Below are 14339 nucleotides of genomic sequence, written 5' to 3'. Positions count from 1 at the left end.
AGTTTGGATTTTTGGAGTTTTGGATTTTTGGAGTTTTGGATTTTTGGATTTTTGGAATTTTGGATTTTTGGTTTGCAATCACTAAACTACAGAAATTTTTCAAAAGACTCCCATAATTTACAATACTTTGTGTTGCAGCAAAGAAATACTGTAATTTTAGAAAATTATTTCTATAAAGGCTAAACTTAACTCATCTATTTTGCTCTGTTTTTCTTTAATTATTTTTTTTTTTATTAATATTGAGGAGGAAAATGCTCTGAGATTTATTAACAGCTTAATCAATAAGAAAATTTAATATAGGTAATAAGAAACCTCATGTTAAAATAATTTTCTATGGAGGAGTACTTTTAAAGAAAGCTTTCTTCACAGTTATCTAATAACCTGTAATTCTTTGTGGCTTGTAGGAGTTTCAGAAGTCAGGATTTGAATCTAGAATAAAATCACAGAACTGCAAATTCTTGTTTGATCTTTATGGCTGAGAGGTTTCCTAGTATCAATTAGTACTACATATAATGTAAATAGTCTTATCATACTAATTTAAATATAGCAATATTTTCAAGCTATTAAATGACAAAGGAGATTTTAATGAGAGCTCCCACTTACATGAACATAAATTTACTTCAATCAGAAATCAATTCACAGTATCCCATCTCCTAGCTAGAATTTGATAATGAAGCATTTTCATTAAAAATTATTAGAATTAACTTTCTTTTGAATAGAATATTCTAAGATTTAGGAGAGCTTGGTGAATCGGATCCTACAGAGCAATTCAGTCTGAAGTTCTACAGAATGCTAACAAAAGACTTCAGTGATGGGTACTCATAGTGAATGTCTTTGAAAGGACTGGGAAAGAAACCTCCAAATTTTGTCAGAGGGTTATTAATTTTTGTTTGACAAGTATCTAAATATGTGCTCACTACAAATGCAGGTCTACAAGCAGATGTGTCAAACCTAGGAGACCAGTATGAAAAAAAGTTGTTCTGACTCATATCAGTCTGTTGAAGAAAAACATTCCCTTTACACAGGCTTTTAGGAATAGAATGAAATTATAGGAGTCTGTAGTGAAATGGACCTAAATCCCAGGAGTGAAATTATGTGTAATTACATCTCCTCTAAATGTCTTGCAAAAAAGTCTCAGTCACTTGGGGCTATGCTTAAAGATGAAGTAAGTCAATATTATTTTGTAAAACAGAGGGTGATTAAGAGTGTTTGGAAAGAATAAGATCTTCATCAGTCTTCCCATAGGAAAAAAAGGGAAGAATTTGAAAAGTCACTCTTGCTTCATACATTGATATATTTCTTCCTTTTTTATTAATGGATAAGTAACATTTTCCCAGTGTTTCAGTAGATCTCTTCCCAGTGTTCTAAGTCATTGAAGAGCATCATCAAAAACATATTCTCAAAATTGAAGAAATCCTCAAATACTTTTTCACCTTTTCTCTCCAACATCCCTGCGGAATCATTTCCACTATATTTTTGAAAGAAACTTCATGATGCTCAACACCGTTATTATCACTATGGGCTTAGAATCACAGAATCACTAAGGTTGGAAAGAACCTCTAAGACCACAAGTCCAAATGTTAATGCAGCCTCGCCATGTTCACCCCTAAACCTTGTCCCCAGGTGCCACAACCACATGCCTTTTGAACATTTCCAGGGGTGGTGATTCCACTACTTCCCTGGGCAGCCTGTTGAAGTGCCTGATTACCCTTTAAGTGAAGAAATTTTTCCTAATATCTAATCTAAAAGTCCCTTTGTTTGGTTCAAATTCCCACTGTATGGAGCTAGACCATTCCGGTAAGCTTTATTAGAGTATAGACATCAATAACATTGGATGTGTAATGTGAATGTCCTCTTGGAGCTCATTCCTGCATGGAATCAGCAAAGTCATCATTGGGTTTACTTTCATAAGATTATTGGTTTTTCACCAAATCACTCTATGAAGGCTTTGGAAAGACTTAAGAGTAATTTTGCAAAAGAAACAAACAAAAAGGACAAATATTGTACATCTACAAGAATGCAAGGAAACTCAAAAGCCAATAAGCAATAGACCTCCACCAAGGTCCTACATGAAGCACTTCACAGTTTAAAATTCCTGAACACAGTCAGAAAAATTACCTGTTTCTAAAAGCTTACCTGTGCTTTAGGAAACTATTAGGCTGTCAAGCTTGAGTTGGCATGAACAAGGTTCTCTGACCCTGTGCTAATATCTGAAAACTTAGACATGCAAATAAGAGCTGGGTTTTTTACACAGGGCTGGAGCTGTTCCATAGCTCCCTCCTTTCCTCATCTGTTTTGTATTGTGTAATGTTCTCCTTGTTCACCAATCTGTGCTCTTCCTTACCTTTCACCTTTGCAAAAGAGCATCTCTGACCATGCCTAGGTTACCTGCTTAAAGCACAGGGTCAAGAGTGGTTTAAAACTTGGAGCCTGCTCTGAGCAGCTCACCATTTCCACATCATGGTCAACAGAATACCTTGTTGCTCCACACAGTACAGCCACAATAGAAGCAGCCCAAGCTTAGATATTTTTAGGAGTCCATTGGTGCTTGCTGTTTAAAACTTTATGTCTAAAGCCAGACTTCCAACAATGTTGTCCATGTGACTCTGCCTGTGGTGTTGTCCAAGTGTGAATGAGAAAAACAGAAAAACTGTGTCATCTGCAGGACAGCTCACATGCCCCACATTACCTCCAGTAGTGTAAATTACTCTCTACCTGAATAGCTATCATCTTGTTCTGGATTTGGAAGTTTTCTTCATAATTTCTCTGAAAAATGTTATATTCTATACCAAGTCTCTGTAACAAACAATATCTACTTCATAGTCCTCTAATCCATACTTATAATAAAGTATTGTCCTTTTCTAAAATCTAGGAGAGGCTGGTTTTTTTGGAGTCTGTGATAAAATATTAACATAAAACATAAAGTGAAATGTCTTAGTTTATAAGCTCTGGAAAGCTGTTCTAAGCTTTATATCTTGCACTGATTTTTGTTTTCTGACATCCTTATGACAAGCAGATTAAGATGAAAATCTATTAATTAGATCCAATAATCTGGTTAAAAGCCTGATTATCAGTCTTTTTTGAAACTATTTTCATAGTAAAATTTTAAAGTATTAAATTATGAAAATTACTTGTAGCAAAAGCCCATTTACTCTGCTGCTTGTTTTTTGATGTGAATGGATTCACAAATCATTCTGTATCAGGGCTTTTTCGGAATTGTTCTTTTATTTTCCTACAGTTAGAGAAACTTACTAAACAACATAGACACAGATTAACAGAGTAAAGTCACTCTGACAGTAACAATTTGTCAATTAAATTTTATGGTTTTTTTCTTTCTTCTTAGTCATGTTCCAGGATTCATTGCAAACTTGCCTTTCCTGAGAAACAAAGGAACCATTGTTGAAAGACGTTTTGATTCCCATGTACTTTTTTCTCAGTTTCCAGGCAAACTGCATGAGCATTGCCATGTTCCAAGAAAACTGCATGAACCAAAGATGGACATGCAATGAAAGAAACAAAAGTCTAATTGTTATTTTTTGTTTGTTTGTTTGTCTGTTTGGGTTTTTGTGCTTTTTTGTTTTGTTTTCCTTTCAGGAGGTTTTTGTTTGTTTGCTTTTTGTAAATCAAATAAACAGTTGTCCTGAGCATATAGCACTCATAATTGAAAACAGATAAAAAGTTTTGTCAGGAAAATAAAAGAAGTGTTTGTTCTTTTCAATCAGTACACAAATCCTTAGAAGCCTTTCCTGCTATGCTATGATTATTTCAATGATTCTAATACTCATGAAGCCCAGACTGATGTTTTATAATTGTGTGTGTGATGATTGTAATTTCAACTTATATTTCATGTGAAAAGAATAAATTAATTCTTACTTTGCCAAGTTGGTGAGTCCAGAGAGACTTTCAGCATCAATTTTGCTGATTTTGTTGCCATCAAGGTGAAGTTCAGTAAGGGATGGAGGAAGGCCTGAAAGAGAGAACACCATCAAGTTACTTTTTATTAAACTAGGTTCTTATATTTTTAAAAAATACTTGTACTACACCAAGGCTCTTTTACAGCTGACAAAAGATTTTTTCTAAACATGCCAATGAACAATTCACTAAATGAAATAAAGAGCTTTCACAATCAGGGAAACTAAAAACAACTAGTAACAATTTATTTAGTATGAAATAAGACCAAGCTCCTAGAGTCATTATAAAACAGTTAACTCCTGAAAAATACCTAAATTTAATTCTTCTTATTTATTACTACTAGCCTTCATGATTATGTAATTGGACATATAAAGAGCTCTCATTTTGACCAGACTATCCACATACATAAATGTGCAAATATGTGGCATCTAGATATCTGACAAGAAACAGCAGTAGAAAATGCAACTGTAAGTATGAAGAAAAATAATTTTATTGTTATTTTAGTTAGAGTGCATACTAGTTTACAAATTCTGTTTATCAGGAAAAAAAAGAGAAAACATATTTTACCTATCTGAGGTCCCTCAAAAGAACATTCAAAACAGGAAGTATGGGAAGAAAAAAAATAACAACCAGTATTAACTTTCAAAAATTTTCAGCCATTTCAAAACAATCTGTTGGCTGAAGTATGAATAAATTGAATATAATTCCCTGTGTATTGGAACCATTCTTGTTTGTTTGTTTTGTTTTTAATAAATTACAATGAAATTGTTCTTATTTTGTAGGAATTTTCTATTAAGTACTTTGAAAAATAGCAAAGATTTCTGTTTTGTTAGAGGTGAAGTATTTTTGGCTTCAAACCCATAGATTTTTGAAGGGTTGATTTTATGTTTGTACAACTTCAGTTAATTCTGCATGAGTTTACAATTGTGTAATGTTAATCAGGCTCAATAACCAGGCTTGGAGGCTGAGAACATTCTTCCATGTTATATTTCATCTATGAGACAAGGGAAGCAAAATAACATAAAATAACATTTTACAGTGCACCTCTCATGGAGCTTCTTGTAACCAAAAGCCAAAATTTTCCAAACTAACAAAAATCACCTGGTCTAAAAGTAGATACTTTTAGGACAGACTCAAAAATCTTCCATAATATTTTTTTCCAACTGAGTGGAAGTTACCTCATTGTACCCATGCAAATCTCTGAAATACTAATTGAATTTCTTACCCTTTGGGATGCTTGTGATGTTGGTGTCTGCGATGCGGATGTAGGAGAGCCTCTTCATCCCCTGAAAAGCTCCGTTTTCAATGCCTGAGCTCTTGATTGGGTTGGTGCCTAGTTCTGCCAACAAAACATGGTTGTGAGCTGTGCTGCAGTGGAGGCACCTGTAATCATCAGGTCAAAGCTAATTTGGAGGTACAATTTCTTGGGGCAGTTGTTGGCTTTCTACATATAATCACTGATCAAACTAAAAACAACAGCTTGGAAAAACACTCAGTTCTGTTTGTTACAATTTCTCGTGCTCATACCTAAGACAATCACTTGATTCAGTCCGTTAAAGACAGCTTTCCTCAACTTGGAGATCTCATTCTCATGAGCCCGTATCTCCTGGAGAGACTTTGGCATGTTTTCTGGGAGTTCCTTCAGGTTGTTCTTGGACAGGTAAAGCCTTTCCAGTTTCTTCAGAGGAGCAAAAGCTAATGGGCTTATTTTGCTGATTTTGTTGTTGACAAGGATCAATGCCTGTGGAGTAAAAATCAAGATCTCATATGATCAGGAGGGAAATTACTTTGTGGTGAAACATTTTAAAATTATTATTACTATTATTTTCTAGTGCCTTTTGAGGATTTGACAAATTTGGTGAGCTGAAGAAAATGCAATACAGTACTAAAATCAAATTATAAACTTCTGAGACAGTGAAAGATAAGTCCTATAGAACAAATACAAGTGTTACTTCATTGCTGAGACTGGAATGCAGCTTCTGTTAGCATCCATAATTTATGTGCAAGAATAAGTACAATCATTGCATTTGAAAGCTGTGAAGAACAAGACAGTCACAAAAAAAAATAAATTGTTTGTGATTTTTTTTCCTGATTTTGTTTATCCTAAGGATATTTTTATCCATCATCACACAAACCATTTAACCAGTTTTTCCTGAACAGGAAATTCTATTACTTAATAGAGTGAAGGCACAGCCCAGTTTAATAAAAATATACATAACTTCACCTTGTTCCACTTAGTCTTATAAAACTGCACTTACTAAATTTCTGACTAATAACAACCTTTTTTTTTTTTTTTTTTTAGAGATATAAGGTATCTTTTTGGTAAGCAAAACTTTGTATGGAAGTGGAACAATCTGAAGTGTCACGCTCCAAGTCCTGCAGTTTGGAATCATGGACCATACTCTGTCCTCCCTGATGGTGCCTAATCCAGTTCTCACAACTGTGATATCTAGGCTCAGGGTAACTCTGAGAATATTATCTCTCTATACAGCCAGGGGAGAAAGGCCTCCATGAAAGCATTGTCTTCTGTAATAGATCTCTGCATATTTCTGAAATCTGACATTACTTCTAAATCTCAACGATTAACTAACCATGACACAAAAAGGGAGAAGGTCTCATTACTGTCAGGACATAACACAGTAACAGAGAGTATTTCAGATATAATAGATACTTGAGTGACTCTTATCATTCCATCTGTTTGCTATCTACTTATCAGATTTACTGCATGTTTGTGCAGTAGATTAGGTATAAAGGGCCATATAAATATTGACATAATATCTACTTATATTTATTACTAGGGCATCTTTTTTCACAACCTCCATTATGCTAGTTTCAGAAACAGAAAAGTTGTTGTAAATACTATAGCGAATATTCAGGGCATTTTCACACACTTTCATTATTTTCAGAATTACATTTTAGTCTGTTTCTTGTAGGAAAATGGAGTGTCCAACTTATTCCATAACCAGTTAAGTATTAAAATAATGACAAGACTGTCAGCCTCTGTGACAGCACCTCTCCATCATGGAAACATGAAAGAGAAGTGGGCAGATTAAAATGGTGATGTGTTTTTCCCCTGATGGGCTCCTCTTGCAGATCTCCCTGAGCAAAGGCAGCAGTGTGTACTGTACATGGCTTCATTGAGTGCATGTAAAGCTGAACATATCTGGTTTTCATTTATATGCTAGCTAGAAACAACTCATTTGCAAGAGGAGGTAGAAGAGGTCACCCACAGTTCAGCAGAGTATTTCCTTAACAATAAGCCTATCCCAAAATAAATATGTTGGTCAGTGGAAGCTGTGGCCCCAACTCATTTATTTGAGCCTGTATTACAAAATCTGACATGAAAACACATGGATACACATTGGAAGTGGTTTTCTGATTCATGATTGCCAAAATTGTGATACAGATGTAGATTATGCCCATAGCAAAATTCAGGTACCTGTAAAGTATTAGGACATGGCAAACAATCCACTTATTTAAAAGTGGTACAGTTGGAATTGTGCCATTTAGTATCTTACATTGTTTTCATTTCAATAATCGAATGTGCTACTTCCTATGACATTGCTCCTTAATTTTATTAATTTCACCATGTATTTCTTTTCCATAGATCTCTAAGATGTTTTCCACAGATCTCACTCAATCAGTTTGGGCTCATGTTATGAGTACTTGAAATTTTTATCCTACGTTTTGCTTTGTACTGGCTAACCATTTGTTTCAGCTAAAAGTCTGCCTTTTTTAAAATTTCTTTTAATTTTGTTACCTTTTAAATAAAAAAAAAAAGGGCAACATTAACTACAGCTGACAATTTGGTGTGAAATATTTCTTGATGGAAATAGGTAGGCATATATTCAGCTAGGCCCTGTAAATATTCTCTGAGTAGCTGACTGTTACATCTCTTCAGAGTGGAACTGATACCCCTGACCAAACCCAGAATTATCTAGGTACCTTGGACTAATCTGTTATGTTTTTCCAGTGCTTTCTCCTGAATATGTTAATGTTATCTTGGGGAAACACAGAGAATTGTTGTTGTATTCAAACACTCAAGGAGTCTCTCACTTAGAAATGATGGTGTTCTATCAGAGTTATGTATAAAAACACTAATTCCACAGTGGGAATGTGTGTTTGCTGGTATAAGGTGGGAAAGTACCCCAAGTCAGAGTTTACATCTTCTTCTGTACCAGAATATTATTTCCCACTTGGACCCCTCTCTGCAAGTCTATCCTCCCAGCATTTTAAGCCTGCATGTTTTTCCCAGTGTTGTGGAGCTGTAAAGAAAGAAAAATAAACCCACACACTACAGTGTGTGAGAGACATTTTACTGTCTCCCAGAGCAACAACAAATGATGAGGATAACACACCAGAGTAGCACCTGGCAAGCCACAGCCCTGGATTCCTTTCCCACTTCACAATACCTCTATTATACGCCATACTTAAAGAACTAAGTTATTAGCCTTGCAGCAATGCTGTTTACTTTCCTCAGAATGTGTCCCACATGGTTTGCATGTAACAAAAGCTAAATCAAACCAAAACAAAATAAAATTAAAAACTCAGGGGATTTAGAGGTCAATGAAAACAGGAACTAGGGGACAAAAACCTAGGGAAAACATCTGCAGGCAGTGTTGCAGAGGAATGGATCTTAGGCAAAAACAGGTCACGTGGACCAGCTATCCTGAATAAAGCCCAGATGGCATGATGGGACATTACAATCAGTGTGTTAAAGGACATATGAAATTTTTGTACAGGGCAAGAAGTACTTGGAGAAAAAAGTAAGGGTCATCCTGAAAGTGATCAGAGTGCTGGAGCCCTTGGTCACAAACATCACTTGCCATGCTGCTGTAATGAAATAATTTGACAGCAATGACAGCCTAGAACAAAGGTCACAGGAACTGATGCTTTTATTTGAAAATCTACCTTCTTCTACACTCTTCACTTTTGGAGGAAAAAGGATATTTAATTTAGAATAAATATTCTCCCTAAGATATACCTTCCTCCTCCCCCCAAAAAAATTTAAGCACATCATGAATTTACAATACAAAAGACTGAGCATATAAATGTACAGCTTTCAACGTGACCTGATATGGGTGCAAAAATATATGGCCTTAAGTAAAAAAAAAGGCAAGAAGAAAGAAAAAATAATGAGACAAAAATACATCAAGTATTAATGTATCAGTTTGTTAGGCTTTGAAGTGTCATAGCAATTTCCCATGGATGAGAGAAAATACAACTTCCATCCTCATTTTCCTGAGATAAAGCTTTTTTCCTTTGTCATGGTATAGCATGTAAAATGCACTGTAAACGTTGACTCAGTTATAATATTGCACCACCTTATCATGACTAGCAGTTTAAGTGTTCAGAGAGGGAAAAAAAGCTTTGCTCCAAAGATGACTTTCTTTTTTAGTGAGACATCTCTGGTATTTCTGTAGTCAGGAGAAAAAATAAAAACCACTGTATGACAGGAATAGATGCTGGCTATGTTGAAGTCAGTGGGAGTCTGGCCATTTAGCTCCCTCTGACCTGGTTTCCACCTAAAATATTTATTCCCAAAACAAAAAGGAGGATTCACAATTCAGGAAAATTTTGGAACCCTTGTTGGCAGGCTTTTGTCAAAATACACCCTTTCAAACTGCAGAGGCAGCTTGTGGCAGTCAGGTTGGAATTAACATAGAGTTGTTCTTCTTGCTGTTACTAAAACTTTCAATTTTTGCCCTGTCTAGGGGTGGGGAGCAGGGAATTAAATTTTCTGGTGTAATTTCAATATATGAGAATCTCAGGAGACTGTTCTGAGGGGTTTCAATGCCCATTCATCTTAATTTAGTATAGTTTGAAGTGAGAGCCTTGCCAAAACCAGAATTAAAATGGAAAATTACCAGCAAACTTTCATCAGCCATATTACATAGTGATACACCTGTTTTGCCAGCTGGGGATGGTGCTCTTATCTAACATCAATTCTTTACTGATGCATGCATCCTTCAGGGTTTAAACTGAAAAGTCAATCCCTGACCCTGTGGAATTTCTTTAATTTCCTGGGTTATGTATTACATTATTACCTGTTTTTTATTACAGTTCTGCTAGGAACAGTTGTATCTTAAGAACTTTAACCTCAGGAGCCAGGCATCCCCATAAAAATAATAACAAAATTCATTCCTTTTGTTTACCTTATGTTTTCAGTTAAGTCATACTTATAACCTGGACACAGAGTCAAGGTTTTCTTCCAAATTATTAAAGATGTATTTACATTTATGGAAAAACAAGAAAGCCAAACATCCCAGAAACAAAACAAAACAAACAAACACAACCTCTGAAAAATCAGAACTTGACATTCTTCTCTAATCACCCAAACCTAGGATCAAGAGGACATAGCTAAGAAAAGCAAGGAAAAAGGGATAACATGGAAGCCATAGAGAAGAGGTGAATGAATTGTGAAGGAAGATGTCAAAGAAGGAACAGCCTTTCAGTACAAACAAAAGAAGCCTGTGGAAAGCACTTTGATCACATACACAGGACCTTTTTGAATAATCTCACAAAGCAAAGGAGCCTGCTGCAGACCTAGTTTGCCTGGCCTTTGAGGTCTCACTGTATCACTCAAGCAACAGGACTTGAACAGATCATGAGGTGGTTCTGCATTTTCCTTTTTCTTTCAGCTCTGTCCTTGTCTACTGTGACAAGAAATTTTGTTAATTCATTAAATTTATTACAGTGGATCTGATTATTTTTATTGTTATATTCTATAAAAATTTCCTTTTTTCTTTTTTTGTTAGCCTAATATGGTGACTATCTCCAGAATTTTAAGGACCTCAAAATGTTTTGTTCTGGTTTTTTTCCTCACATGAAAAAATCTTTACCCATTGTACAAGAAAAATGTTTTCTGTGCACGTGGTCTGTTTTATGCTCATTTCTGTGGAAAATCTCATTGTTTCTTAAGCACAATGCAAAGGTGAATATGAGGAGATGAAAATTCTCTAAGTGAGTGTTGTATTTCAGAAAAATTAACTTTTTGTTCCTCCCCCTGAATATTTGTTAGAAACATAAAGCTGCACCTCAGTCCTGCCACTGATGATACTAGGAAATGTGTTCAGAGGTAGAACCTGGACAGAGTTATCTGTCTTTGTTTTTTCACAATATGATGGTGATTACTGATTCTTCATTCTGTGATTTACCGAGAGTGTCTACTTAGCTTCTTTTCATGCCTGGGAAAAGGAAACTGAAGCTGTAATGAATCATCAGAAGACTGGATTATTAAATTAATTTTTTGGATCTCTCTGGGGGTTTTCTGTGTCTCTGAAAGGTTTTCTTAGATTTTTCTTCAGGATTTTTTTTTTTTTTTGTTTGGTTTGGGTGTTTGGGGTTTTTTTGTTTGCTTGTTTTGTTTTTTAAAGAAGAATGGCATGAAATTTTCTGTTGTCATATGTTGTTTTTCCACTTGCTATTACTACAGAGTTTCAGTTTCTCTGCCTGCACATTTAGGGTTGATAATCCTCTAGTGTGGCAACAGTCATAACTTTAAGTTCCAAGCTTAAATCTTTTATCTCTTAGGTCCTTCGCTTCAGTTCAAACAAATTTGGGTTTAGCACTTTTGCATGTACAGCCATGGATTTGAACAGTTCTGCTAGCTTAAATTAAGTAAAGTTCCATTTGATTTCAGGCCAATAGTGCACTCATCTTCTTTCACTGTACTAGGAGTGTGCCAATTGAAAAATTCTTGTTGGAGAAGCATGCGGTCACTATTCTGTTGTTTGTGCTGCTCTTATAGTGATCTAACACAGAGCAGTTTCTTTCATCTCTTTTTCTAGGTGCCAGACATTCTGCTGGTTTGCTTTGGCTTTTCCACACAGCCTGCAACTCCATGTGCTGTTTGTGTAGGCTCCTCCTTTAATCTGCATGAGGGTTTACTCATGTAGTATTTTGGATTCTTTATTGTGTCCATGGGGTCAAAGTACTGAACTCCATCCAGAAATGTCAGTCTGCCTGGAAAATTCTGACAGTTTCATAGAAACTTTTTTCCTGGCTTTTCCAATACCTTTCCTGTCTGACTTTTTTGCCACAGGTCTAAGTCATAAGCAAGTTTTTTTACATAAAATCAGACAGTTTTCTGAAACTGTGAAACTCAGTCCTCAGCTCTTAAAAAATAGTCTTCAATTTTTCCTCTAATCTCTCAAGCCCTGTGCTAAAAAAAACAAAACCAAAAACATACAAACAAACAATTAAAATTTTCAAATAGAGTGAAGTCTCACTGTGTTTTTATAGCACAACATTAATAGTTTAGACACTTTTTCCTAGATAATTTAAAACAATAAAAATGTCAAGTGCATTATAAGTGTTGACTCTGATTTCTTGGCAGAAAACTTGCAGGTAAATATTCCTTTAGTTGCATCCTCTTCAAAGTGCTTGCCTTATTTCTACAACTGCAAATTTTAGCTTGTCTTGGGAAATCTACTTAGGAAAATTCTTAATACAAAGAATATTTTGTTAGGTTCTAATTTCTCTTTCATCTCCAGTTCTGGGTACTCCAGTGATGTGTAGTATAAGCAGTTACATTTGTACTGAAAGAGAAGCCATGAGCAAGTTACAGGTAACTCCTTTTTTTTTCTCAATGCTTATTCTGGGTTGTAGTCCCAGCTGAACCTTAGGTTCAACCCAACTTATTCATTAAAATCTCTTCTAAAACTAATATACTTGTGGTTGATGACAGTTATAAGTATTAAGAAGGTATTTTAATGGATTATTCAAAAGCAATACAAACTGTATAAACTGCTAATTTTTTCAAGACCTGTTAAAATTGGAGTTTAAAGAACTGTTTCTTTATGTGATCACTTCATGCAAAAGGCTAACTGCAATTTCTCTTTTTAGATTTTGAAACAATAATACTGTTAATTTTTGTAAATATTTTTTAACAGAGTACAAGAAAGTTTAGTAATGTCTAAGAAATTTGTCATTATCACACTGTAAAGTGCGACATTGACCCAAGCCCTGTTTCTCAGGAAATAAGATTAAAAAGCACATGCACTTCATATATGTATCTCACATCCTCATATATCTTCAAAATAAATGTCATAATAGAGCTCTGTCAACAACAATGCTTTTGAGTTTTTGAGTTTCACCTTCTAAAAATGATACTCCCTCTGAAAAATATTAAATTGAAAGTTGGGGAATGGGAATCATTCCCAGATATTACACAGGAATGCTCCTGCTGAGAGCAAAGATGGTGCCTAGTTACATAAACATACTGCATGACTAAATTATTATTTTGGGGAGAAGATTACAGAATTGTAGAATAGTTTGGGTTGGAAGGAGACCTTGAGAAAATCATTATTTGCTCTTGAGTAAACCCAGGAAAATTGCAGTTTTGAAGGTTATTCATTAAAATTCATGTTAATGTATGATTTCCAGTGGTCCCTAAGCATGCACTGGGTACTTTAATGAGTAAGCCAAACAAATAATTTCTTCCCTGAGGAGTTACTTATTTAATTCACTATTAAATTGTATCTATTGTAAAAAAAGAAAAAGAAAAAACAAAAACCAGAACAAAACAAAATAAAGAAAACCCCTCAGAGTTAATTTCAATGAGATAAAATAGTTCACAGCAGCAAAACTCAGAGCAGGATGTGTAATTGAGACCTGGACTAAGTGCCAAGTGGGTAGAAGTCACTGGGAGCAGTGATCTGCATCTGCAATACCATGCTCTGACTCATTTAAGGCAGTGTCATGAAGAATGATTGCCAAAAGATTCATTTCACTGATAAGAATTTTATCTCTTTTAGCACCTCATAGATAATCTTCATTGAAAAGATAGGACTTCTTTCCAAGGTGGAAGAAACCCAAAACAAATGGGCAGGAATTACAGTGTCAAATCTATCCTGTAGCCAAAGAAGGGAATTGAAAAAAAAATCTGGGGTACAATTATTTCATTATTAAACCTAGACTACTGAAATGTGATGTGTAAGAACGTGTTTTGTTCACTTTAGAGGTTATCTATGGAACTAGGTCAAGTACAGACACTTGTGCTAAAATTAGATGACATGAACCTCATCATGATCCACTCATGCAGATCCCTTTGAATGGACAGTCTGACATTCATATTCTTTTAAAATTACCTTATTGAGGTTGCATTGAAACAAATATTTGAGAGGGACTTTGGAAGAAATTAAAAGAGGTAAAATTTTATAGGATTTGCTTTCCAAGTATGAATGGTTGACTGCAGATTCACGTTTGAAACAGTGATTTTTTGGGTGATGATATTGGAACCGATAATGGATTAAAGTGGGACTTGGCTTCTTGTTTGTAAAATAAATAGAGAATAGAATAGAATAGAATAGAATAGAATAGAATAGAATAGAATAGAATAGAATAGAATAGAATAGAATAGAATAGAATAGAATAGAATAGAATAGAATAGAATAGAATAGAATAGAATAGAATAGAATAGAATA

General features: G+C 34.9%; 1 protein-coding gene across 1 annotated transcript in view; it reads right to left on the bottom strand.

Moving 5' to 3' along the window:
• Window positions 1–14339, bottom strand: part of LOC131573351 (decorin) — a 37816-nt gene that overhangs the window by 2979 nt on the left and 20498 nt on the right. The window contains exons 4-6 of the mRNA XM_058827236.1: window positions 5440–5653; window positions 5138–5251; window positions 3874–3967 (exon numbers count right to left, since the gene is read on the bottom strand). Of these exons, the coding sequence (XP_058683219.1) occupies window positions 3874–3967; window positions 5138–5251; window positions 5440–5653 (422 nt within the window). The remainder of the gene's footprint in view (window positions 1–3873; window positions 3968–5137; window positions 5252–5439; window positions 5654–14339) is intronic.

This window comes from Poecile atricapillus, chromosome Z (assembly GCF_030490865.1).
Source record: "Poecile atricapillus isolate bPoeAtr1 chromosome Z, bPoeAtr1.hap1, whole genome shotgun sequence".
NCBI lineage: Eukaryota > Metazoa > Chordata > Aves > Passeriformes > Paridae > Poecile > Poecile atricapillus.
Note: the sequence above shows the minus strand (reverse complement) of the source record. Positions and strands in the feature narration are given on the sequence as shown.